The 27,753-nt window shown below is 36.9% G+C and overlaps 2 protein-coding genes across 20 annotated transcripts in view; one reads left to right on the top strand and one right to left on the bottom strand.

Moving 5' to 3' along the window:
* Positions 1–11,060, top strand: part of DOCK7 (dedicator of cytokinesis 7) — a 217,203-nt gene extending 206,143 nt beyond the window's left edge. For all 14 annotated transcript variants that reach the window (XM_082687791.1, XM_082687787.1, XM_082687796.1 and 11 more), the window contains 2 exons: positions 7,780–7,947; positions 10,608–11,060. In XM_082687791.1, coding sequence (XP_082543917.1) covers positions 7,780–7,947; positions 10,608–10,650 — 211 coding nt within the window. In that variant the 3' untranslated portion in view covers positions 10,651–11,060. The remainder of the gene's footprint in view (positions 1–7,779; positions 7,948–10,607) is intronic.
* A 2,254-nt stretch (positions 11,061–13,314) lies between these two features.
* Positions 13,315–26,382, bottom strand: USP1 (ubiquitin specific peptidase 1). 6 transcript variants are annotated; one of them, XM_082687839.1, is made up of 10 exons: positions 25,546–26,377; positions 24,775–24,853; positions 22,863–23,101; positions 20,661–20,781; positions 20,020–20,124; positions 19,321–19,481; positions 17,378–18,069; positions 16,573–16,743; positions 15,729–15,930; positions 13,315–14,809 (listed from the first exon to the last, which is right to left on the bottom strand). In XM_082687839.1, exons 3-10 carry the CDS (start codon positions 23,030–23,032, stop codon positions 14,074–14,076), a joined length of 2,358 nt encoding a protein of 785 aa, XP_082543965.1. In that variant the 5' UTR covers positions 23,033–23,101; positions 24,775–24,853; positions 25,546–26,377; the 3' UTR covers positions 13,315–14,073. The 6 variants fall into 6 exon arrangements, with proteins under 6 accessions (XP_082543965.1, XP_082543963.1, XP_082543962.1 ...); XM_082687837.1 differs by lacking the exon at positions 24,775–24,853 and adding an exon at positions 23,256–23,294; XM_082687836.1 differs by lacking the exon at positions 24,775–24,853 and having other exon boundaries at positions 25,546–26,382.
* Positions 26,383–27,753: the final 1,371 nt, after the last annotated feature.

The raw sequence follows: 27,753 nt of genomic DNA, 5'->3' as shown, positions 1-27,753 counted from the left end.
AATAGGTGTTTGGTAGATATTAAATTTTGAAACAATAGGAAACAAACAGTCATTTATCAACTTGAGACTGATTTCTGCTTTACCAACACTGTAAGCTTGACAGTAGAGGGAATGATTAATTTTACAGGGGGATGCCCGGGAAGGTTTCCCAGAGAATTCGACATTTGATACGGACCTTGAAGGATGAGTATTAGTTTTTCAGGCAGAAACGTGGAGGAGAAGGGTCTACTTAATAGAAAAGAAAAAAGCACATTATGCACAAAGTTTAGAGACTGTTCTGAGAAAGGTGAATAGTTTAATGAAGCTATTAATAATAGTTTAATGTAAAGTTTTGTAACTCTGTAAAGACAAGCAGTCGGTTACAGGGTAAGTCAACCTAGACTGGACCGTAAGAGAGCCTTGTGTACCATTCAGGAAATGATGTGATGGTCACCTAACGACATGGCTTTGGAACCCGGTCTTTGACTCCTTGTTGTGGTTTCTCTTATCAAGTCAGTCACTGAACAGCTTTATCAGGGTTAGAAATAATATCACATCTGTTTTGTCATCAGAAAATTATGAGGAATGCTAACATGTTCAAGTATTTTAGAATGGAATTTCCCCCATTCTCATTGCAATAGCTGTCATGAATTCTTGTCAGCTTCTCCCACCTGAACATGGTGACTGTCTTTTAAAAGGCTTCAGAAAGCTTCATTGGAAATCTGAGATTCCAGAATCTTATTATTAGGCCAGATTATCTTCTAAGTTTGGTTTTAGGAGACAACGGGAAACGTAGCTTCTAATGTATGGAGTAGATGAACTGTGGTGGTAAAATAAAGAAATCTACTTTATACTTGTAGAATTGACTGATTTCTAGCATTGTTTTTTTTTAAGATTATTTATTTATTTATTTGACAGAGATCTCAAGTAGGCAGAGAGGCAGGCAGGCAGGCAGCGTGGAGGTTGCGGGGGGAAGCAGACTCCCCGCCAAGCAGAGAGCCTGATGCGGGGCTCGATCCCAGGACCCTGAGATCATGACCTGAGCCAAAAGCAGAGGCTTAACCCAGTGAGTGACCCAGGCATCCCTAGCATTATTTTTATTATTAGGGAAGTTTTGGATAACAACCAAAAACACCCTGCTATCTTTGTGTGCCAGATGATCTTGGAACAATACATACTAGTTTAGATCCTAGACATTTAAGTAGAGACAGTTATTTCTTTTTATGCTGTTGTTTTGACTACATTTTAAATCACATGTCCTCCTCCTCATGTATGTTGTTGATAAGGTGATGAATTTCTGTAGTCTGCTGGTCTTTTTAAGTATTACCAACTGTAGAGAAGGTTTTCTTTTTATATGACAAAAAGAAAACCCTCTATATGATATAAACCTTATCAAGAAAGTTACAGCCATTTTTGTTAGTTTTGTTCAACTCATGCTATCTTTTTAATTTTTGTGTTACATTTTATTTTTATATCATATGCACATGTTTATAAAGCTCACAGTATATATATATATATATATATATATATATATATATATAATCTTTTTTTTTTCAGTTAAAGTTAAAACTTTATAATGATTATATTATTTTATCAAATAGTTGAATTTAAGTTGAATTTAAGTGAGCTGTGATTCACCAGTGCATTGGATCTTTCTTTTTTTTTTTTCTTGAGTATAGTTGGCACACAATGTTACATTAGTTTCCAGGGTACAACATACCTTATGCTGTGCTCACAGGTGTAGCTCCTGTCTGTCATCATACACTAGAACAATACCATTGACTATGCTCCCTAAGCTGGGCCTTTTATGCCTGTGACCTACTCATTGCATAACTGAAAGCATGTGTCTCCCAATCCCCTTTACCTCTACTGCACTTCCCCCTGGCAACCATTAGTTTGTTCTCTGTATTTGTAGGTCTGATTCTGGGACTTATTCCACCTAGGAAAATACCCTCTACGCCCACTCATGTTGTTACAAATGGCAAGATATCCTCCTTTTTATGGCTGAGTGATATTCCTGTGTGTGTGTGTCTCTGTGTGTGTGTGTGTGTGTGTGTGTCTATGTGTGTTTGTGTGTATCACATCTTCTTTATCCATTTATCTATCAGTGGACACTTAGGTTGCTTCCATATCTTGGCTAGTGTAAATAATGCTACAGTAAACATTGGGATGCAAGTATCTTTACAAATTAGTGTTTTCATTTTCTTTAGGTAAATACTCTGTAGTGAAATTATTGGATCATATGGTATTTCTGTTTTTAATTTTTTGAGGAACCTCTGTTTTCCACAGTGGCTGTACCTCCTTTTTTCTTTTGTTAAAATTTTAATCTGAGATGACTGAGGCAAAGTACATTTTTATTGGCCCTTAATACATCGTGCATTGCAAAAAGTTTCTAAGTATTAAAAGTGTCAAGTATGCAAGTGTACTTTGCTTTAAACAATGCCGTTTAGGTAGGGTGTCTGTTGTTAATCAGTTTAAATGGTACTTTAGTTTGCATTGATTTATTCCTAAAAACAATGAAAACTTTTGTATGTGTTCACTTTTTATATTTTGGGGTTTATCTTTTAAAACTTGTTTTCATTAAATCTTGAATAGATTCAGTATAGTATTTATATTATTTGCTATTAAAGAACAGGGAGGAAAAAAATCACGTACCTACCCACCCTGCCTAAGAAATAGCGTTCTCTTTGCTTTGAGATCTCCACCTCAAATGTTCTTCTCTGATAGCATCTCTTCTTTCCTTTAGAGGTAACCACTATCGTGAATTTCATATTATTTACTTTATTGTCTGTATTGTTTTATTATAAATGAGTATTATTCTTTAATACACTACTTCATTTTGCATGTTGTTTATATAAATGGATAGTGAATATAATTCTGTGACTTGCTGTTTTCAGTGTTTGTGAGATATACCCATAGTGTTTCTTCAATCTATTTTTATATCTTATGTTATATGAATATGCCCTGATTTATTAATTTTTCTGTTAGTGGATATTTGGTGGTTTCCTGTGTTTTTGTTTTTAGTTACAAAGAGTACTACTCAAATATTCCTCTGTTTCTGAATTGACAAGAGATTTTCCAGGAGTTATAAACCTAAAAGTAGTGTTGGTTCATGGGTTTAACTTCAGCCTGATAATGCCACGTTTTTCCCAAGGTGTGTGAGCCATTATACATAAAGGAGCTGGAAAAAGAACAAATAAAACCCCCAACCAGCAGAAAGGAAGGAAGTAATAAAGATTAGAGCAGAGATAAATGATATGGAAACTCAAACAATACATCAATAAAACCAGAAACTGGTCCTTTGAAAAGATCAGAATTGATCAATTTTCACACAGATGCAGCAAGAAGAAAAAAGAGAGGAGTCAAATAAGCAAAATCATAAATGAAAGAGGACAAGTAACAACCAATACCACAGAAATATAAACAATTAAAGGAAAATATTATGAAAAATTACGTGTCAACAAATTTGAAAACCTTGGAAGAAATGGATAAATTCCTAGGAACATAACAACCTACCAAAACTGAAGCAGGAAGAAATAGAAAATTTGAGCACACTGATTACCAGCAATGAAATTGAATCCATAACAAAGAAACTCCCAACAGACAAAAGTCCAGGACTGGATGGCTTCACAAGTGAATTCTACCAAACGTTTAAGGAATATCTGTCCTCAAACTATTCCAAAAAATAGAAGAGGAAGGAGAACTTCTGAAATCATTCTATGAGGCGGCATTACCCTGATACTAAACCCAGATAAACACCACAAAAAGAACCACAGGCTAATATCTGATGAACATACATGCAAAAATCCTCAGCAAAATACTATTAAACTGAATCCAACAATATATTTTAAAAAATCATTTGCCACAATCTGGTGGAATTTATTCCTGGAATGCAATGGTGGTTCAGTATTCTGAAATCAATCAACATGATACATCACATTGATATGAGAGGATAAAAACCATAGGATCATTTCAATAAATGCACAAAAAGTATTTGACAAAGTACAACATCCATTCTTGATTAAAAACCCTCAACAAGGTAGGTCTAGAGGGAACAAACATAACATAAATTGGTAAGGAAGAAGTAAAACTTGCACTGTTTGCAGATGACATGATACTATATATAGAAAATCCTAATATCACCACCAAAAAACTACTAGAACTGATAGATGAATTCAGTGAAGTTTCAGGGTGCAGAATCAATATACAGAAATCTCCTATATTTTTATACATTAATAATGAAGCAGCAGAAAGAGAAATTAGAAAAGCAGTCTCATTTACAGTTGCACAAAAAACCAATAAAATACCCAGGAATAAACCAAAGAGGTGAAAGACCTGTACTCTGAAAACTGTTAAGCATTGATAAGAGAAATTGAAGTTGACACAAAGGAATGGAAAGAGGAAATGCTCATGGAAGCGCGCGCGCACACACACACACACACACACACACACACACACAGCTACCCAAAGCATTTTACAAATTTATTGCAGTCTCTACCAAAATAACCACAACGTTTTTTAAGTAATCTCTGTACTCAGCATGTGCCTTCAACTCACGACCTCGAGATCAAGAGTTGCTCACTTTTCCAACTCACCAACAGCATTTTTCACAGAACTAGAACAAATAATCCTAAAATTTGTATGGAACCACAAAGGACCCCAAATAGTCAAAACTGTCTAGAAAAACAAAACTGGAGGTATCACAATTCCAGACTCAAGTTATATTACAATGCTGTAGTAATCAGAAGAGTATGGGACTGGCACAGAAGTAAACACATAGATCTATGGAACAGAATAGAAGACCCAGAAATAAGCCCACAATTACATGGTCAGTCTTAAGCAAGGAGGAAAGAATATGCCATGGAAAGAAGTCTCCAATAAATGGCGTTGGGAAAACCCAACAGCTACATGCAGTGAATTGGGACCACTGTTTTTCACCACACACAAAAATAAACTCAAAATGGATTAAAGGCCTAAATGTGAGACCCGAAACCATTAAAATCCTAGAAGAGAGTACAAACAGTAATTTCTTTGACATCAATCATAGCAACATTTTTCTAGATAAGTTTCCTAAAGCAAGGGAAATAAAAACAAAAATAAACTATTGGGACCACATTAAAATTAAACATTTCTGCCCAGCAAAGGAAACAACAAAAACTAAAGGCAATCTGTGGAATGGGAGGAGATATTTGCAAATGATGTATCTGATAAAGGGTAAGTATCCAAAATATGTAAAGAAATGATACAACTCAACACCCAAAAAAACCCAAATAGTCCAATTGAAAAATGGGCAGAAGACATGAATAGGAGTTTCTCCAAAGAAGACATCCAGGTGGCCGACAGGCACATGAAAAGATGATCATCACCACCGTCAGGGAAACGCACATGAAAACTATACCTCACAACTGTCATAATGGCTAAAATCAGCAACAGAAGAAACAACAGCCATTTGCCATGATGTGGAGAAAAAGGAACTCTAGTGCATTACTGATGGGAATGCAAACTGGTGCAGCCATTATGGAAAACAGTATGGAGTTTCTTCAGAAAGCTAAAAATAGAACTACCCTATGATGCAGTAATTGCACTACTGGTATTTACCCAAAAAAGAACACACAAAAACACTAATTCGAAGGGATACATGTACCTCTGTGTTTATTGTAGTATTATTTACATTAGCCAAATTATGGAAGCAGCCCAAATGCTCATAGATAGATGAACAGATAAAGAAGAGGTGGTTTATACACACACACACACACACACACACACACACATATACACACACACCGGAATATTACTCAGCCATTAAAAAAATAAAATGAAATCTTGGCATTTGCAACAACATGGATGGAGCTAGAGAGTATAACACTGAGAAATAAGTTGGTCAGAAAAAGACAAATACAACATGATTTCACTCGTATGTGGGATTTAAGAAACGAAACCATTAAGCAAAGGGGGAAAAAGGGAGGAAGTCAGGGAAACCAAGAAACGGACTCTTAATTATGGAGAACAAACTGATGGTTTCCAGAGGGGAGGAGGATTAAAGAGTATATTTTTCATGATCAGCACTGAGCAATGTATAGACTATGTTGAATCACTATCTTGTACACCTGAAACCAGTATAAAAGTATATGTTAACTATACTAAAGTTAAAATTAAAAACTTTTAAGAACTTAAAAACAAAGTGTTTAAGACAAATTTAAATCTTACTGGTATTTGAGAGTTCATCTTGCTATATAACTATACTGCTACTTTGTATTCTCTAACGGTTTAACTTTTACCAGTTTGATGGGTATGATTATGGATTATGGGTTAAATTTGCATTTCTCTCTTTTTTTAAGATTTTAATAACCTGAATCTGTAGATAAGTTGGCAGAGAGTTGGAACTTCTTTAGAACTTGACTATTCCAGTCTGTGAATGTGACCTTGTTCTCATTTACTTAGATCTTTTGTTTTTTTAGTATTTTGATTTTCTGTAGAGGCTTTACATATCTTGATTTTATTCCTTGGCATTTCATACTTTTATGCTTTTGTTAATATCTTTTAGAATTACATTTTGTTTGCTGGTGTACAGAGTGCAGTTGAATTCTATATTTTTACATGAGGATATTGCCAGACTTACTTGTTAATTCTAATAATTTATCTTTAGGATTTTTCCCCCTTTTACAGTGATGTTTCGAAGCTCCAGTACTATGTTGTTCTGAATAGCAATATGATAGAGGACATCACTTTCTTGTTCCTGATTTAAAAGGAGAAAAAATGCTCACCATCGAGGATAGTGTTTTCAGGTTTTTTGTAGATGCTTTGAATTAGGTTAAAGAAGTTCCCACCTATTTTTGTTATGCTGAATTTTCATCATGACAGATTTTAGAGTATTATCAAAGGGGTGTGTGTGACATTGGTGGAACAGTTTGCTATTGTCTTGCTTGTTGGAGTTTTGCAACTATGTTTATGGGGAAATTAAAATACACTTTTTTCTTTTTAGTTCCATTAGGTTTTGGTATCCTAGCCTTGAAATAGGAGTTGGGAGACTCTTCTCAGAAATACACTTCCACCTCACCACCCCATACTGTAGAATAATTGTGTTACACTGGGGCCCGTTCTTAAAATGTTTAGTAGAATTTGCAGATTGTTTCCTGTATGTAAAGACTGTGATTTGACTTCAGGTTTGTTCTGTTCTTTTTAAGTTGCTAAGCTCTTCGCTTTTAGCTTTAAAAAAAAATTTAAGACTATACATTTTCCTCTGAACGTCACTTAGCTGCAATTCTGTTAGTGATAGGTGTACATTGGTTTGTTTTTTGGGGGGGGGTTTTCTGTTAAGTGTTTGAAACAGCTAGCTATGTATACATTGTTTAACATCCTACTATTTGATCTGTTAGGGTCCAGGTACTTTTTCTTAAATATCTGAATAAATTGGACAAAGGATTGTTACCAAGGACTATTCATTTAAGCAGCTTATTCGAATATTGGCAGACCACTGTGCCAGATGCCATTGTTGGTACATGAATGAGTAGGGTAAAATCCCTTAAAGAGCTTTTAGTCTGATGGTGATATATGAGAAAATGACTTAAGATTTAACATGAAAAAATATATAATTTTTAACTAAATGAAGACTGTTAAGTGAATGTTAGTGTAAAAGAACTCAAGTTCATCTCTGTCCCCTGCCTTACCCCCAGTGCAAGAGTGGATATTTAATGTTCCACGGAAAAACTGAATGACATCATCATGGTGAATATGTGTAGTAGCATCCAGCTTTCAAACTATGCCAGAAGAAATCTTTTGGTAACACACTGTTTTTCCTAGGTGTGAGGATGCCTTAAGAAAAAATAAGAGCCTAATTGGGCCTGATCAAAAGGAGTATCAAAGGGAACTGGAGAGAAACTATCATCGCCTTAAAGAGGCCTTACAGCCTCTGATAAACAGAAAGATCCCTCAGTTATACAAGGCAGTATTACCTGTCACCTGCCACAGGTATGCTCATTTTTTCCTATTATTTTGGATATCTTCAGGAAAATGAAATCCGCTCAGATTGTTCAATAATAATGAATTAGTGTAAATTTTATTACCTGGTTTCAGATACTGTCTCTTGAAACCTAGAAAGTTCAACTAGCCTGTTATGAATAACTCTGTTATGAATCAACCTTCAAGATAGAAGTCAGTTCTTTCTGAATTTGAGAATAATAAAGTTGTGTTAAAGAATAATAAAGTTGTGTTAAATATGCATACTAACCAAGACACAATAGTCTGGCCTCCTAAAACTATTTCTTTTAGGCCTGTTATACTTTATTTAAATGGCAGAATTTACTAGAATGTATCAAGAGCCAAATACTCATTTTCCTTGGCCCTACGAGTAAATAATATTACAGTATGTTCTTCTATATTTGTGTTAAAGCAGGTGGCCCCACTGAGTATTTTTCTCCACTAATTGTGAGAAATAATACTTACTTTAAGAGGTTGTTATAGAAATTAAATTTTAGGCATGTGAATTTCCAAGGACAGTGTTAAAACAGTTAGCACCTGAATTCTGGAGAGGGCATGGTAACTGTTAAACTTTAACTGCCCTTTTTTTTTTTTTTTGCATTTTCAAACCCAAATATACATAACCACTGAATATTTCACCATCCTTTTCTTTGAACTAACAACAGTAAAGCTGTTACATTGTTAATAAGTTAATATCTGGAAGACCTTTGAAGTTGCTTATATGAAAATAGAATGTACGTGCATGGTATAACATGCTACAAAAGTGAAATGAGCTATTTGATCATCTGGAAATTAGTCCCAGTTCTGCAGTGATGTAGAAAAAAATAAATCACACATGCATTCAAAGGTCTGCTAAGTGCCTGCTGTAGGTCATGTCCCCTACATGGAGCACTGTTGTAGCTGTACAATAACAGAGGGAGACAGGGGCCTTTCTAAATTCCTGACTTTCTTAAGGATAGAGAACAAACCGAGGGTTGATGGAGGGGGTGGGGGATGGGTATTAAAGATGGCAGTCGTTATGATGAGCACTGGGTATTTTAAGTGATGAATCACTGAATTCTACTCTAGAAACCAATTTGCACTGTATATTAACTAAAATTTAAATTAAAAAATCCTGTCTCTGGCAAAATATAATTTGCATCCACCATCCTATAACTGATACATTTCCTCTTAAAATTCTCAGTGGGAAGCAATGCCAGTTCCCACTACTTTGTGCTTCCCTTCAGTCTTCTTGGAATTTTTCCTCCTTGTTGCCTTTACCCACCTCCTCTTAACTCACTTGCCCAAGGTCCTGGGAAAAGGGTACTGGGTCCTTGACATAATCAGGCCCTTTGGGAATGCTAGTCTTGCTTCCTTCAAATTTGCAGCCCATTTTAGTGGAAACATTGTATCATTCCAATCTAAAGAAGTTTTTCCCTTAACACCATAATCCTGAGTTTTGCCTTCCTCTGTGATCTATATTATGGTCAGTCCCCCAAGCTTTTCTTAATATTGTCATTTTGGAATTATCAAACACACTTTGGTGGGGGGCTGCTGGTGTGGTGAACAGTGTCTAGCTTTCAGGGCTGGTATTTTCCCTGGAATCAGAAAACCAAGCTTTGAGATTCAAAAATGATCTTTTTTGTACCTGCCCTCACTTTTCTTGGAGATCTAAGCCTCGGGGTTTAACCTTAATTGGAGGAAGGATAAACTGAAGGAAATCAGTTTCAGAATAGAGAAAAAGACATTAAGAGGTATTGAAGAACATTATCCTCTTCACTGTTAATTTCTTGAGAACTTAGAAAATAGCATTTTCATTGAATCTGAATTTTGCTGATTAACATAACCCGGAATATTATTTTGCAGTAGGCTTAAAAGCTATTAAGGTGGTAGGTCTCAAAGTGTGACCTTGGAACACATGGAAGGGTGTCCCAGAAACCCTGTGAGGTTTCTACCAAAGGTTTTTCACTTTTTTCACTCTCATTCTTAAGAGTACCATAGAGTTTTCCAGAGACTACATACAATATGAATATTGTGAAAGATTGAATGCAGAAGCAGATATGAGAATTTAGGCTTTCTGTGAACTAGACATTTAATAAGAATGCCACTCTCCTCAAATTCTTACAAGTTTTTAAAAACAGTGCCATTTATAGTAACATGTAATGGGTTATTTTATTAAATAATGTAAAATTTCCTTAATAATTTCTAGCATGGTGAATATCAATGTAGAATCCACTTTCAAAAGCTTCTTGGGGTCCTCAATTTTTAAGTATAAAAAAGACCTAATGCCCAGGAGTTTGAGAACTGCTTAACTCTTACGATTTAAAATTTTAAATAACTAGCACCTGCCTTTCTCTTTTTAATAATCACAAATCTTTTCCTGAAATCTCTCCCCTTATTCCTTTGCTCCTGTTTCATCACAATATCTAATACACCTATTCGACAAATGAGTAAATGCTCAATGCACTTGGCAAAGTGGTTACTGTAATATACTTTTAATCTATAAAACCAGAATATATAAAGCAGAATGTATAGGATGGACATGTAACTTGAAAGTTAGTAACTCTGATGGCAAAACTTTGAGATAGCTCTGCAGAAAGAAGTATGTAAAGCATAGTTTAAAGAAATATGCAAAAATTATTTATACTTATATCCTTTCATTTTCTCCCCAGAGATTCCTTCAGTCGGATGAGCCTACGCAAAATGGATCTTTAAAATAAATGTACTTGTCTTACTCATTTGAAGAGAGCCATGTATTCAACACTGAGTGTGAAAAGATTTATTGAAAAACAGGACTTGGGGCTAAATTCTGGAAATTCTAGCATTAATTTACTACTCATTGAAGAATGCGGTGGCCAAAACAGTATCAAATGTAGATCACTGAAGTTTGAGAATCATGGCCATGGTTTCTCATGTTCTGGTAATATGCTGTTATCTTTTTTTAAGACTCAAAAGTAATGACTCACTATACATTTACTATTATTTATACCATAGCTAATGTTAAATTTATTTACTTTAAGTTTGTATTTTTTAATTTATATTACCATTTATAGATTCATTTTGGAACCATTTTAAATGTAGTATTATTTTAACGGTACTATTAAATATGTGAACGTTTACACTAATTTTACTGAGTGAGACTTTAAAAATTTTTATTGACAGAAACAGAGAATCTTGAGTTGATTCAAGAACTAGTTCCAAAACTAGCAAAGTTTTAAAAATGAAAATTGACATTGTATGGGCCAAAGAGCCCAATATTAAATAAATGAATAAATGGGTATAGATAGATATGGATAACTGGTTTGTGAAGTCTTAAAACAGGTTTCTAAGTTATTTTCCACTTACAAACCAAAACCAAAACCAAAAACCCAAAAAAAACAACCAGGGATTTGGGATAAATTATAGAGTAACTTTACCTGATGAAACTTTTGTCTGTAACAATTAAATACTGGGATAGCTGCTACCAGTCACAGTAGCTTAATCTTTGACTCTGAGTCTTGTTATACTGATAATATGAACTTCATGACTTTCAGCAACTAGTGAATGATTCCTGTCTTTCAAATTAAACAAGCTGGTCATTTTAGGAGTTTGGTCATCTAAACTGGTAAACTAGAAATCTACTTTACATCACCATAAAAAGGACACCAAGAGCTGGTATTTGATTTTAATCTACCAACTGAATGAAAAGTTTAATTTTTTAACACCTATATAAACTTAATGTAAAAGGTAAAATTAGCTGTTTTAATTGAAATTAAGATTTAAAGTAACTTTGTAATTTAAAGTAAGTAATTTAAAGTAACTTTGACATGAAAAACTAAGGCAAAAATCCTTTTGAAAATATATATTGCAATTACTTTGGGCCAGGTTTGTCAAAAAACTACCTATTAATGATTTTTGGAAGTGTTTTCAACACTTTTTTGTGTAATAATACAGCTTGTAGAAAGGCATCATTTTTAATATGTCCCTTTGATCTATTGACCAATGACATGAATCACTTAAAAACCGATTAAATATGGTGCCTTCATTCCGTAGTTGATATTGAAACAAGATCTCAAAAATGTCTGCCTCTCCTAAGACTATAGGGGATGGTTGATACCCTTCTGCAGCCTACCTTTATAACTGGCAGTATTATCTCAAATTCATCTTATCTACATCAATCCAAAGACTGAAGCACAAGATTTTTCAGATGAGTCTACAGTGTTGGACGAAAAGGGGTAGACTGGAGTCAGAAAGGAATAACCCCCAAAACAAATTTGGGGACAGAGGATCCACATGAACAATAAGGAAGTACAAGGAGTCAAGAATGGAAATTCATTAAAACAAATATAAGGTAACACTCTCTCCTCTTAAGGGCAAGGGATGGGGGAGGTATATATAAAGGAGAGAATATAAAGTAATCCTTAGGGCATTATTTACTAGATTATATCATGTAAGAGCTTGGAATATTTCACTTAAATCTCAGTGATAGTATCAAGAACTTTAGAATTTATATAATTGTGATTTAATTACCATGCAATAGTTTTCTGACTTGAATTAAAAACAGGCTTCCTCTGAGAACAATGGTATGATACTGAACACTTCCTTACTTTCCACATGCTTCCGTTCTCTTAAAGCTTTCTCATATCAAGAATCTATACCAATAGTTCTTGGCTATCTCTTGAATATGAAACCCAGGCTATATCCTGGAACTACTCCATCAGAAGCTTATGAATAGTGTTCAGGGCTTTTGCATTTTAAAAGTTCCATTAATGATTCTTACTCTATCAGAAACTTAAAGGTAGTGTTCAGGGCTGTTTCTTTTTAAAAGTTCCATTAGTGATTCTGAATGTAGAATGAGGTGAGAACCATGACATTTTATATCACACCATCCTGTGGAAGAACAGAAGACATGATTTAACTGTGTGACTAATTTATTAGTTAACAGGTACTCTTATTTGTTGAAATGGGGGTATAAAAGTGTTACTCTAATGGCATTATATATTCTTCAGATTTTTTAAATTTCTTAAGCCATAAGGTAACTGATCATTTACCAATATAATATACATTTAGAATGAAAATTTAACATTTTTGTGTGTGCACAAAGCATTACCTTTACGGATTCCATAAAGTTATGTCTACTTTAAAGCACTACTAGAATGCAGCAGTTTTTACTATAAACTTAAGTATGACAACATGGATGGACTAAGAAGTTTCTCCTATTTGAAAAATCTCTTCACCTCCAACTATCACAGTATTATTAAAGGTAATTATGCATGTTTTTTCTCTTCTAGGTATGTATGTGCATATATGCATATATTATACATACACATACATTTTCTTACGAGAACTCAGCTACAATTATTAAAAAATATGCAAGTAAAAAAATTTGAGTTGTATACATAGTTGTTAAGCAGTTTAAATTTTATTGACCTCCTGGTTTTTAAAAAAAAGTTAAATTTAAGGTCACACCTCTAAATTTGATATACTATATATACAGATCGTGCAGAATATGACTATGAAGAGATACAAAATTAGTCCATGCCCAAGAAGATTTACTAGAATACAGAATCATTTTCATAAATACATATAAAATTCTTGTGAAGATAAAAGGGGACTAGCTGTCCAGGTTTTCTGAGACTTTTCAAAGTGATTCAAGGCACAAAATATACACTACTGTGAATACACACATATTCCAGACTTTGTGCCTCTAAATACAACCCATTAAAGATTTGGCTTCATGACTTATAAAACTAAATGTACTGAATGAGATTCTGCTTCTTAGCTGAAAAACCACAGGACCTATAAACATCATATAATTACTCCAAAATATGGAGATACAAATACAAGCACTTTATTTTAAAAAGCAAACACAAAGATAGGTGTAAATTCAAAAGTGTTTAAATGCTTTCCATTTGAATAATTCAATTAAGAACCTATACAAGTTTATTTCCAGAAGCTAATGCATCACTAGTCTCTACTATGAGAAATGAATTCTAAAAGTTAACATGGTTTTCAGTAATTCAAATTTCACTATATAAAAACCTAGAGAGACCAATAATAACCAATAGCTTCAAAAGATAAGCTAGACTCTTTGATGTAATCAACTTTACCAGCTTTTGTCCAGGTCTGTTTAATATATACATAAGGAAAATACTCACTCTATAATTTCTTATAAAATAGCAAATAAGGAGTAGATGTAGGAGATGTAGAAGGGGAAAGAGAATTCAGAAAGTCCTTCTCTTCTGTAACTTTTACTTCAGAATCATCAAAAAGTAACCACTTCCCTTCATACTCCTTTAAGCTTTGCACTACATATGAAATTTTGTTCTCAAATCCACTAAAGTTAATGCCTGTTTGGTCACTCGATTCCTTGTTTGTATCAAATTCATGGGTCCCGTTAGTATTGTTAGTCTCAGAATTTCTATTTTCAGCAAATGCTGTACTGGCAACTTTATCGGAATTAGATGCTTTGTTGTATAGCTCATAATCTGCTTTGCTCTTTTGTCCTCCGAGAAGTCCAATAGCTTCTACATTTTTTTTGTTCAAAACTTTACTTGGCTGTGTATTTCCACTGACTCTAATTGACACTTCTTCATCATCATAATTTTCAACCACACCCCTTGCTTCCTCCTCATTCAATGGTTCTGGCTTACCTATTTCACACATTTGGTCGATCACAAAATTTCCCTTATCTAGCTCTAAACTGTTAAGGTCGGTGACTTTAACAGAAGCAGTGTAATGCCCACTACTGATGGTAATGCCACTGTGCATCACAACTGCAAATAATCCATAGCTGTCGTTGGTTGGCTTTGTGCTCCATTCTTCTAGTGATAATTTAAGAGGTGTCAGTAAAGGAGTGTTGATCTTGGAAAGTCCACCACCATAACAATCAAACCTTTGGAAGGAAAGAAAAAAAAAAGTTTTCTGCAATTCCACTTTATATATATTGTTTTACCCCCAAATGTGAAACCAAGTAGATGTCTGAATGACCCTTAATATTTAGTGCTTATACAAACATAAAAAACTGACTCTAATTTTGTACACTTAAATGTATGCAAAGAAAAACTGAAATAAGTGCTAATATTCAGCTCTTTCTGTGAAGGATATATCCTTCTCCCTTTCATATTCTTTTCTAATTTTGTACAATGAGAAAACCAGTTTCTTAAATGGCATTTTAACTTCAAAATCCTTTATAGTTTAGTAAGTAATTTTAATATGGAGGCTTTCGCTACCAAAATTTGGAAACAAAAATAAATGATAGCAAAGAAACTGTCCACAGAAAGAAGGCACTAAGTGTCATCTTCAGGCATAATAAAGTGTGTAGAGAGCTAGTGGGCAGCTCTCATAATTTCAAACAGTTCATTAACATGTATATATGTCATGAAGATACTTGAATTTTCAACAAGAAGAGAATCTCTCATTCTTGAAAGAACTAGTTTGACTCCTGGCTTACCTTGAAAATGAAACAATCTTGCCTTTTTCTCCCCTCAAAAAAAAAAAAAACTTAAATGTTATATAAAATCTGCTGCTTTCATCAATTCAACTTGAAACTATTTGTAATAAGGAATGAAGATTAAAAGATGTGGGAAGAAATCCTAGAATACGTATTTACACCAAAAGGATTTAAAATGATGCATTTTTATAAGTTAACTCCTAAAAGCAGAACAGACTTTTCTAAGGTAATCTTCATAAATTACTTCATTTCAGTAGTTTATATTATGCTATTATGCTTTTTTGTTACTATTATAGTATTTTGAACAAAACTTCTTATAGCAGCTCATTTTTTTCATATAGCTTTTATTTATAATACTCACTCCAAGCCACTAGCAGCAAAGCACTTCAAATGAATAGTTATAACTTCAGGCATTTTGTCAAACAAAAGACTTCGTTCAGCTTCGGTATAATGATGGCAATTTTCACAGAAATATTTATCTTCTCCTACAATCCTCTCCACTGAAGCAAACTGTGAAATTGCCCATCTCAGGGTCTTCATTTCTGTTTTTGGCTCTGGAGAAACTACATGAGAGAATTCCTTTCACTCACAAATGAAAACCTCTCACACATTTAAAAAATTAAACATGTTCCATATTCAAAATTAGCATGATTTCAATTGACCAATCCTTTTAAATGATAAAAACATTCCTTTGAATTTCAGAAACTTTTAAGTTCATCCTCAACAGTATATATATTTAAATATTTATATTTGAGAAGCCAAAGTATTGAGGTGATAGGGACAGCAAAATGAGAATAACCTACTTTCTGAGTGTTAAGACACAGGCTTTAGTTCAGCTATTAATTTCCGATATCTGAACAGGTAAAGCCAGTCTCCTGATCACTTCCCATATCCTTTCCCTACTTTTTGTTGTTTTATACTAAACAGTGGCTCAGATATGTAGCTCAAAGACTAAGATACCCAAGAGTTATTAAAGCATTTCATTTTCCCACTACACAGATCAAAATAAAGATGCCAACAATTTTCCAAATGCTATTAACGAGTGAATCTACATGAGCAGAAAGACTTTATTACACCAGAAACAATTAAAAGCCAGCTCTTTTTCCCCAGTAATTACACAAGCTACTATGAGACCGTGTTTTGTTGAAGAAAACTGCTTATTCCATGATCAACACACGTCCATACAAGACTCCAATTCTGCTTACTTTCAGAACTCTCCTCTACTTTGGAAAGCTCATCTTCTTGTACTGGTACACTGATGTCCTGAAAATCTTCTCTTCTTTCTGTTAAACTTTCACATTCTAAGCAACGAGTCCTCAATACCAGCTGACCTTGAAATAATTTCTCTACTAGCTCAAAACCAATTTGCTCTGCACCTAAAAAAAAGGGGGGGGGGTACTTTTCAGCATAGCCCACATAACCAATAGTTCAATTACAGCGTAAATTTGCTTATTAGCATTAATAGGTGCCTTACTCATGAACTCTAAATTCCCTGTAAAGATAACTATGATTCATCTTCAAAACTATGTCATTTTAATTCCCTTCCCAAAGACATTTCTATAGGAATAACCCCAAAGAAGTACAACACTGTTGGTAAAACCCTTAACCATGTCAATACTACACATATTTGTGAGATCTGCATGAAACTAGGTAGAAATCCAGTTTGAGTATAGCATAACTACTAAAGTTCTCTAAAAATGTATTTCACTAAAATGCAATTTCTCAAGTTTATTATCAAGTACTGCTTTCAGGAGTTAAAATAATTCTCCATTAAAATATATCAAACTCCTTGTTTACAAACCATAAATTAACATTACCCTACTTTAACATCACCTTAAGATTAATAAGATTTATACACACACATCTAAGCAATGTTTAAAACATAATTCATGTTAAAATTTCCTCTTAAAACTTGAAGCAGATTTACATTGTACATGTATCTAAGAACATTACAGTTCTGTAGCTATTAATCCTCCTACCTATCAAAGTCTAAGAATAAATTATACTGACCTTTGTTTATGGGCTTAACTTCATTAACATTAACAGGCTTAACATTATTCCCTGGAGACTCAAGTTCACAACCATTAGTTGTGTTATCATTTTCACACTTCCCCAAGTCCTCTTCAAGATCATATTCATTTTCTTTCAACTGTCCTTTGGATCCCTGGTTGGTTGTTATTTTCCCCAGACTACAGAATTTAGAAAGAATGCTGGGTTGCTTAGCTGCAGGCTTTAACCAATTTATTTTAACTCTTGATTTCTTTTGTGAGGGTCTTGCACTTTCATTTTCAGAAACATACTTGGGGATTATTTTAGAAGGAATCTCTAATGTATCACCGGTAGCTTTCCTTTTTGATCTGGTTTGTCTCTGGTTCTCTTCCAATGACTGATGTTCCTTAGATACTTTAACTTTTTTCTTCAGGTTACCAAATTCAGTGTCATTTTTTCTTTTCCCATTTCCTTTTGCGAGTTTTTCTTTATAGTCTTCAGAATGCCTCAGGTTGTCCATCTCTATGCTGTTAATACCACTCATTTCCTCTTTCTGATGAGGTTTTTCTTCTACCTTAGTAGATAATTCTACCACATTTTTTACTTCTTCTTTTTTTAGGAGTTGGCATGTTTCTTGAATGTTTCCCAAAATACACTGTAATACTTCCTGTGCATCATGCTGTAGATATCCTTCATACATAGGGTTGAGTTCCCTATAAATAAAAATTTCCATTTCATCTATTCTAGTTTTAAAGATAGAGTACAAAAAACCCTTTCTATAGAGAAATTAATTCCTTTAGAGGGATATCAAATTATTTTAAAAATCTTAATTTTTATTCAACTAATTTGAAACTTACCTAAACTTATAAAAGTAAAAATAAATTCTACCACAAATACTTTTATCCTCTTCTAAATACTAGTAACAGCTACTATACATATAGTTTACCATATACCAGGTTTTACTCAAAAAAACATAATTCTAACAATAATCCTGTAAGGTAAGTACTACTATCACCCTGATTCAGGTAAGGTAGCTTGCTCAAAGCCAGGATGCAAACCTGCTCTTGGCCAGCATGCTATACTACCCTGCCCATCAACAAACACAGAACACTGTATTTACACCCTGGTTTTTGTTTTGTTTTGTTTTTTTACTCACACACCCAACACAAAGCTCAAACTCAAAACCCCTAGAGTAAGAGATGCCTGCTCTACCAACTAAGCCAGCCAGGTGCCCCACCCTAGGTCTATTCTTAAACTAAAGATTTACCCTATACCATACAGATAAAACTATTTTATATACTGGATAAAGTTTCACTTAGGACAATACAAAGAGGGATGTCTGGGTGGCTTAGTCGATTAAGCATCTGCCTTTCATTCATCAAGCCCCACAACGGGTTCTCTGCTCAGCTGGGAGGCTTCCTCTCCCTCTCTCCTGCTCATGGTCTCTCTTTCTAAACAAACAAAAAGAAATCTAATCCAGTTAATAGTTCTGCAAGTCCATACAACAAAACTGGATATTTGCAACTTACAGTTCTTATGCATAACATATTCTGAATAAAAACCTTTAATTCCTAATGTGAAATTTCTTAGGACCAAATATATTTGAGAAATCCAGTATTTTTCAGATCAAAAATATAGCACTTAACAAAGATTTTTCACCAACAAGACAGGACAGTATCCCATAACTAAACAAACTACTATTTCTACAGAAAAATGTATGAATATTCACTTTATAAATCAGAATGAATAAAGACTATAAAAAGCCTCCTACCCATTCAGATCTAATGAATTTATTTATACCAAACTTACCAAAGGAATGTCTAATCTCCAGAGCCTCTGAGATACTAGGGAGTAGATCTGTAGTTTCTGTTTTCCTTGCCCTTTATTCCCTCATGTATCATTCTCCTCCAAAGAGAGCAATAGCTTGCTAACACGGAATCCTAAAGTTTTATTAAAGGCTATACCTGAGTGTGTTAAGCAGTCGCCTTGGCTGAGTAGCAAGTTCATCAGTGTATTTCTCTGGATTTAAGAGAAAGCTAGCCTGAAGCTGTTCAACTGAAATGATCAAGGACTGTAAGCTGCATATTAGTTCGTAACTTGCCAAAGAATCTTCTTTGCAATTTCCCTGTCAAAAAAGAAAGCCACAAACCATTAAATTAAGTTTGTTCCCCCTTTTCTTTGTCTCACTAGCCAATATTAGCTTTGCTAAATTTCATTTCATCATTAACACTAATTTTGCAGAGGTATACAAATAAATTAAAAAATTTTAAGAGTATTTTTTATTACTTTGTAAGAGAATGGTTTTCTGATTGACTAAGTCCAAGGCTTCTTTATATTTACTTAAATTTTAAAAGTGACTACTTGAAAACAGTAGGTTAAGTAGCAGATAGTACAAGGGTATGATAAACTGCTGGCTGTGGCATATAAATGATAGTGTTTATGCATAAGCAATAACTAGAGGGCAGGAGAAGACATTGTAAAAGGTGATAATGTAGTTAGCTAACCTACAGGAATGGGGGGAGGAAAGCCTTTCTGAAAACAAAGGATACTGAGAAATTTATTTCTCAGTTATCCTCTTCCCAAATCTTCTCTGTATCTGTTACTTCTTCATTTCTAAGCAAGTGAATTTCTACTACTTTACTTTTTATATATTCTTTTTTTACCTTATCTTTTTGATTGGTTTCATCTTTTAGGGCTTCTTTCTTCCTTGAAATAATGTTAAATAAGTGCTTCACTCCAGATTTAAAACCAGGACAAAAATATAATACCTATAAAAAACAAGAGTGTCTGAGTGTTTATCTGCATTTTTGGTAGAGCACTTTTAAATGTGCATTAGTTAAAATTCTGAGATTAACATATCAAAAATTGTTTTCTATTTCATCATTGTAGCCAACTGTCTACCCTCACTGGCATCAAAGCACTGAGGCTGGGCACATACTACTAAGACTTATGGTTATAGGTTACAGCATAAAGCAGAGTTCCAAAGGTTAAAATTCTTATCACCAGAGCACTAGGAATCAAGCACAAAAACTAAGGGTTTGGCATCTTCCAATTAACCAAAGTCAATTCAATTTTGTTATCCCAATTTCATCTAATGTATTACTTTCTCTCACCCCAAAGGAAGCTGATAACATGCAATTTAGAATCATTACTTTAGCCCAATCCAGTTTATTTACAATCAAAGGCAAAGACATATATATGGACAATTAAAATACTCCCAATAATCTGAAATTCTCAGAACATTAAATATGACATCATGCTTTGCCTACTAAAGCTTTATTATATAGCAAAACCATCAATTTACCTGAAGTATACTATTAAGATAACAAGTATTGCCGAGATTATTCAGTCCCACAAATGGTAACAAGTTTTCTCTCTTCTCACAGTTTATAGGGGAGGACTGTGCTGCAGGAACAACTTGATCACTATAAAGTATAGAGCAGAGAAAGGTTTTATGAAGTGTAGTATCTTACACAAAGTGGAAATAATACCTCCTTAGATTTAGTCTTTTCCCAAAAACTGGATGAGCTGAAAAGCATGTGGACTTTATTCAGTTGACACTTGAGGAGAAAAAATCTGTACAGGTGTAAATATTGCTACCTACCCAGAATAAAAGTTTTACAAGCACTTTATTATTTTTTTTAAAGATTTTATTTGACAGACAGAAATCACAAGTAGGCGGAGAGGCAGGCAGAGAGAGAGAGGAGGAAGCAGGCTTCCCGCAGAGCCGAGAGCCCAATTCGGGGCCCGACCCCAGGACCACGACCTGAGCCAAAGGCAGAGGCCCCAACCCACTGAGCCATCAGTGGCTACAGTGTAGGCGCCCCTATAAGCACTTTAAAAATATCATACACAGGGACGCCTAGGTGGCTCAGTCAGTTAAGCTGCTGCCTTCGGCTCAGGTCATGATCCCGGAGTCCTGGGATCGAGTCCCACATCAGGCTCCCTGCTCAGCGGGGAGCCTGCTTCTCCCTCTGCCGGCTGCTCTGCCTGCTTGTGCTGTCTCTCTCTCCCTCTAACAAACAAACAAATAAATAAATAAAATCTTTAAAAAAAAAAAAAAAATCATACACAACAAGCCTCTAAAGGATTCCATCATGAAGCTACTAATCCCATTTTGAAGAGAATAGAAAACTGAACAGGTACTGTGATTAATGAACCAAACATGACATTTTTAAAAGTAGTCTAACTCTTGGGAGCCTGGGTGGCTCAGTCGTTAAGCATTGCCCTTCAGCTCAGGTCATGGTCCCAGGGCTCCACTTAACGGGAAGCCTGCTTCTCTCTCTCCCACTCCCCCTGCTTGTGTTCCCTCTCTCACTGTGTCTCTCCATCAAATAAATAAAATCTTGGGGCACCTGGGTGGCTCAGTGGGTTGAGCCATTGCCTTTGGCTCAGGTCATGATCTCAGGGTCCTGGGATCGAGTCCCGCATGGGGCTCTCTGCTCGGCAGGGAGCCTGCTTCTCTCTCTCTCTCTCTCTCTGCCTGCCTCTCCATCTACTTATGATCTCTGTCTGTCAAATGAATAAATAAAATCTTTAAAATAAATAAATAAATAAATAAATAAAATCTTAAAAGAAAAAAAAAGACTAGTCTAACTCTCAATAAAAACCTGGGAATAAGCTACGACCGTATCTAGGAGAGGCACTATACCTAAATGAGGTTCTGTTAACAAAATTAAAAGGTAAGGGTCTATTAAAAAGAATCACACAGTTGTCCTTCACTTTAAGACGAACTGTTCAAGTTTATAATTCTTTTACCTCACTTTAACAAATAGTAGGTCCTCATAGCATTTTTATTTATTTTACAGCTGTGTTTAACCCCTCAAAGTGTTTTATACATAAGAGTCACATCCCCTAAACTGATTATTGGTAAATATTAGGAAATTACACATGACCAAATCCAGTTTACTGAAACAGCAGTGCATCTATTTGTTGAATAATGACCTAGTATAGAGTACAACTAAAACAATGGTATTAAAGTATTCCATTTTGTTAAGATCTCAGTCACTGAAGGATTTATCTGCATCAAAGCACTTCTTACTTTTACGTGTCATCCTTGCGCAGGGGCCATGCTAATCTTCTCTGTATCGTTCCAATTTTAGTATATGTGCTGCCGAAGCGAGCACAGCACTTCTTACTTTTAAATTTATCTTAAATAAGCAACTATGCAACAGGTTTGATAATTCATACCTATTAGGAATGACTATAAAGTTTAGATATCTCAAGAACTGTTAAGTCTTCTGAACCACACACACATACACAAACACACAATTTCTTTACCCTTTACACAGAATGTTACTACAAACAAGTTTGAATTGAAAGATAATTTAGCCAACACATAGTTCTCCGAATGAATCTGATTAGCTAATATGTTTGTCTCACTACTGTGTGTTTTTGCCTTCAGAGACTATCAGGTCAGAATGTCTGGAGATATCAAAGTTCACTGCTGCTTCACTGATAATGGAATTTTTAAAATACAGAAATAGACTTAAAATAAGATACATACATTTCAGATCCTCTATATTCAGAAGCCTTTTCTTCATTTTCTTGAGATTCTGTGAAATCCAAGGCTCTCTTAGTTTCCTTTTTCTGAAAAAACTTCAAGGAAAGTCTGTTTTTCTTTGATGGGCTACCTCTTGAAAGCCCATTACTTTCAGTAGGTATGACACCAGGCATTTTCTCTTCAAATCCCAAGGAGTTGACAAGAAATAATTTATATAAGGATGTTGTAATCACCAATCATATCTGTTAATCGCAGAGAGAAGATTTCATTACTTTCCAGTTTATCTGGTGGAAATATAAAATCATTAATTTTGAAAATTTACTAAGGAATGGAACTAATTAGAACTTCACATTTGAAAACCCATTTCTTAACCAATAAAAGGCACTCGATGCTTACTGCTTAAATGAAGGCGCTTGCCATTTGTCCGTAACTTTCCTAAACAAGAAAAAATACGAGATACTGAACTTTTCATAAGTCTACTAGATTAAGGGTCACATCACAAAATAACCCCATTTTAGTACATCTACAGTAAAGTAGTCTTGAGTAAAAAGTTAATTTTTATTTTAGCTTATTCAGAAAACACTGACTAACAACCATCTCTAATTCTTAAGTACAAGGGGAGAAAGAGAAAGGGATGAATGGGAAGACAACAGTGCTCAGAGTGAATGAATGAGTCTTCCTTCCAAGGTCTCTTCTAGTTATTAATATGAATACATGAAATGAAATTTTTTTTAAAGATTTTATTTATTTATTTGACAGACAGAGATCACAAGTAGGCAGAGAGGCAGGCAGAGAGAGAGAGAGAGAGAGAGAGAGGGAAGCAGGCTTCCTGCGGAGCAGGGAGCCCGATGCGGGGCTCGATCCCAGGACCCTGAGATCATGACCCGAGCCGAAGGCAGCAGCCCAAACCACTGAGCCACCCAGGCGCCCCTGAAATGAATTCTTTAAAAAAACTTCTTTCAGGTATAATTTGCACAGGTCACTATGCTGTACACCTGAAACTAATATAAAGTTATGTGTCAGCTATACTCCTAATTAAAGTGTAACTGCATATAAGCAAAGGCATACATCTGATGTTCAGTTATACCTAAAACTTGAGTGAAAAGTAGTAAAACGTGTAGCTGGGATAGTGGTGTAAAGAACTGCTGCACTTTGTGCAGACCAACTTTTTACGCACTAAACACAATACATTACTGATTTTCCGAGCACTTTTTAAAAAACTATAAATTTTTTTAATGCTCCTCAGAGTAGAAAAAAATATGATTTTGACTTGTGCAACTTTTTTAACTTGTTAAAACTTCTGAATGAAAAAAAACTCTAGCAGTACTTGTGATAGTTACTTTAAACACCCGTCCTACTTTCATGAAGATATCTGGGGGGAAATTATCTGACTGGAATATTAGAACACAAAAGCTCGACAATGACTGTCAAATACACAGTAATAGAAGGAATAAACTAACAAAATTCACTCAAACTCCATCTTTACTAATAAGCTAACACAATAATAAACTAATGCTTACTAATAACCATTTCATAATAAGATCGGCTGCCGCTGATCTGGGAATTCGCAACTTTGAACTCAGTAGTGAAACCACATTTTTGAGACAACTCAGAAGTAACTGGAAAGTTGACCATTTCCCCATCCCCCCTCCCAACTCAATTTACCCTCCTAGCCACTTAATGCTACTGATGGAAAGCTTATCACGAAAATAAACCAGCTTGCACCAAGTTGTCAGGGATCTCTAAGCATTAACGATTCTTGTCAAAGGTTTTTCTTGGGAGCCAATTCTTAGATATAATGGAAAGTGCATTCTCTAACCGGATTTAAGTACATATTAGAAAAAAATGAGGACGCAGTTGAAATAACGGATAAATCCTAAGCAATATACCCTCCTGGCTCCCTCAAATCACTCACATTTGACATCACTGACAATGTCACATTTTTACCAGGTGCCGTATGTCACACCGCTTCTTGCTCCTGGTTTTCCTTAAGTCTAAATCAAATTTCGCACAAAACACAACAAATCGAGCATTAACTGCACTTGAACAAATAAATGACAGTGTGAACATTCAGTTTCTAAATTAGTTTTAAGTTTTTCCCTTTGCAAGACGACACGACTTAATTCCAATTTTTCAGGAAAAACGTAAAACAAGGATAGCATCCTCGACAAAGGTTTAAAACACGTGGCCTTCTAAATACTTCTACAAATACTCAAGAGTGCGCGATAAAATTTGTCAATTCCCGACACTGGACAACGTGAATGGAAACACTTGCTCCAGACCCCGCACCACTCCGGGAACACAAAAGTGGAGAGACTAAGCTGTGCTGCCGTGCGTGCCCGTCAGACACGGCCCGGGCCCGGCGGGAGGTTGGCGGGTGGCGGTGGAGACCCCGGCCCCCCTCGCCCGAGAAGCTGGCCTATTTACGCCCAGCCCGCACCTGCCTCCCGGAACCCCTGCGGCGGCAGGAGAGGCACCCTGCCCCCGCCACACACACACACACACACACACACACACACACCGGTGCCCTTTCGTCTGGCAGCTCGGCAAGGGCGCCGCAGCCAAGTGGTCCTGGCGTCTCCCCCGCGGCGCTGACACCGGGGTCCCAGGGCAGAGCCCCTCGGGAGCCGGCCGAACTTGCCTCGGCGCCCAAGCTCCGGCCCCTCCTCCCCAGGCCCTCCCTTACCTGGTCATGGCCCAAAGCGAGGTCCGCGGCGGTGACGCCCCGAGTGCAGCCGGGATGGGTGTGGGTGCGACAGGTGAGACCCTGCCCGGGGCCCCGGGGACCCCGGACCCAAGGAAAAGCTGGCCGGATCGCCCTCCCCACAGGGGAGTGACCATTCGCTCTCAAGAGCGGGAACCCGGGCTGCCACTCGGTCCTGCCCTGCGCCGGCACCAACTACATCCCGGGAGCGACGCCCGCCCCCACCCGCCCCCGCCCCGGGATGGCAAGGAGCACCAGAAGTAGCCCCGTTGGCCCAGCGCCTGAACCGCTAGGGTCTTTCCCACTCCACCACCGAGGGGAACTTGGCGCGTTTTCCTCACTCTCAGGACCCCCGTGTTTTAGCCTCCGCCCGCGCCAGCACCGCGATTGGAGGTGGCGTCCTTCGAAAGTGCCGGTTCTAGTCTCCACGCTGCAGAGACGCGAAAGGCAGCAGCCGCCTCGCGACCGCCGCTCGCCCCCCTGGTACGCACGGGCTCGGGAACCAGCTGGAACGGTAGTTTCCCCAAGATCCTAACGGGTTCTGCAGTTTCAAACAGCGCAGGCAGCGTCACGGGCAGCTCGCGCGGGTCCTCGCTGAGGGCGCGCGCTAGGTGCTGGAGGCCTGGCTGGCGGGCTCGAGCCTCACACCCTTTTTTTTTTTTTTTTTTTTAACCATTCGTGCGCGCGAGTTGAGGAAAAGCGTACGGGTCGGGAGACGGGACAGGGAGAGGACGGGACGGTCTCCTTCCCCAAGAAGACGACGCTAGATGCTCAAATCCACCAATCTGCGATGAGAAATCTCCCAAACCTTGCCCCTCCCACCACCACCCAGGAGGAGCCAATCACAAGTACCTAGGCAAAAGACAAGTGGGTGGGCGGAAGAAGGCTGTCAAGCCAATACCAAAAAGAAGAGAGGAGAATTCCACCAATCATTGCTAGATATGCAAAGTACCCTTCAGGAGCGGCCCCCTCCTTCCGCTCTGATTGGCGTTCGAGTGCGCGCTTTCGCCGCCGACTGTTAAATCTGGCTCTGCGTTTTGTGAATCCTCGACGGTGGGACGCCTCCGAGGGTGCGGTTTCCGGAGTGAGGCCCTCACAATAACTCCCGCCCCGCTTTCCTGCGTATGCACTCGGGCGGGGTTACTAAGGGAGACTAGATTCGGAAAATGGCTGACGGGAGTGCTAGGTGCTCGGCGCCTGTACTTTCTGACTGGAATCGCGGTCCCGGCCCCAGGGCCCAACAGAAACCGGAGCTGCCACGGATAACAGCAAAGTCTCAACCGTATACTGTAGCGCTGAGGCTCCTTCCTCAGCCCTTCTATGCCTCATTTTCGCTCGTTTACCCCTTCCCTTTCTCGGCCAGACACGGAAAAGAAAAGAGCATTTTTCAGACCCAGCTCTGACTGAGGGAGCTAGAGAGGGTTTCTGCGCGAGCCCTTACTAGGGCTCAGATGCGGCAAGGCAGGCTTTACTTGGTTTTTGCTTACCTTTGTTGGTATGCTTACGTTAGTGAGGTGACCCCACAAAGCAGGTAATGCAGTTAACGCAGGATAAGTTCAAATTCATTTAATCAAGCATGATTTTAGGTGCCTAGTATGGTGCCAGGCATGCGTTTTTCAAGGCGCTGTGGACACGGTGTGAATGAAATACATTTCCTGCTCCACAGGGTTGGAAGTTAAACGTAAAATGATAGGAAATAATGAGTGTTAAGTAAAGGAGATCTAGAGTGGGCTGTTCTAAATACAATAGTCTGGAAAGACCTCTCTGAGTTGACATTTGAGCAGAGAGCTGAATGAGAGTGAAACCTGGAGGAATCTCGGAAGAATGGTTCAGGCAAAGAGAAAAAGCAAGTTTAAAAAGTCCTCAAGTTTAATGTGCTCGGTGTTTGGGACAGAAGCAGGGAAGCTAGGGTGCTTAGAGCACATTGAGTCTAGATGTGATGATTGTGGGAAATGAGGTAAATAACGTCAGCAGGGCTCTGATTAATTAAGCAGGGTGAGGAAATGGAAGGGAAGTTATTGGATGGTTTTGAGCTGGGGAGTGGCATAATTTGTAAACGGGCTGCTCGAGGTGGATAGATGGTTGACCTTCAAAAGTGCAAGCAGAAAGGTTAGCTAGGAGACTGTTCCACATACCAGGAAATAAAGTATTTGGCTTGGAATAAGGTGGTAGCAGTGGAAATGTTGAGAA

The sequence above is a fragment of the Mustela nivalis genome, assembly GCF_964662115.1.
Source record: "Mustela nivalis genome assembly, chromosome: 10".
NCBI lineage: Eukaryota > Metazoa > Chordata > Mammalia > Carnivora > Mustelidae > Mustela > Mustela nivalis.
Note: the sequence above shows the minus strand (reverse complement) of the source record. Positions and strands in the feature narration are given on the sequence as shown.

Coding starts and splice junctions, on each gene's coding strand:
- USP1 (XM_082687836.1), bottom strand. CDS start 23,032: ATGCCTGGTGTCATACCTACTGAAAGTAATGGGCTTTCAAGAGGTAGC. Junction 19,482..20,019: donor AAACCAATCAAAAAGATAAG/GTAAAAAAAGAA, acceptor CTTTTTTGACAG/GGAAATTGCAAAGAAGATTC. Junction 16,744..17,377: donor AGTTAAGCCCATAAACAAAG/GTCAGTATAATT, acceptor CCTTTTTTTTAG/GTGCAGAGCAAATTGGTTTT.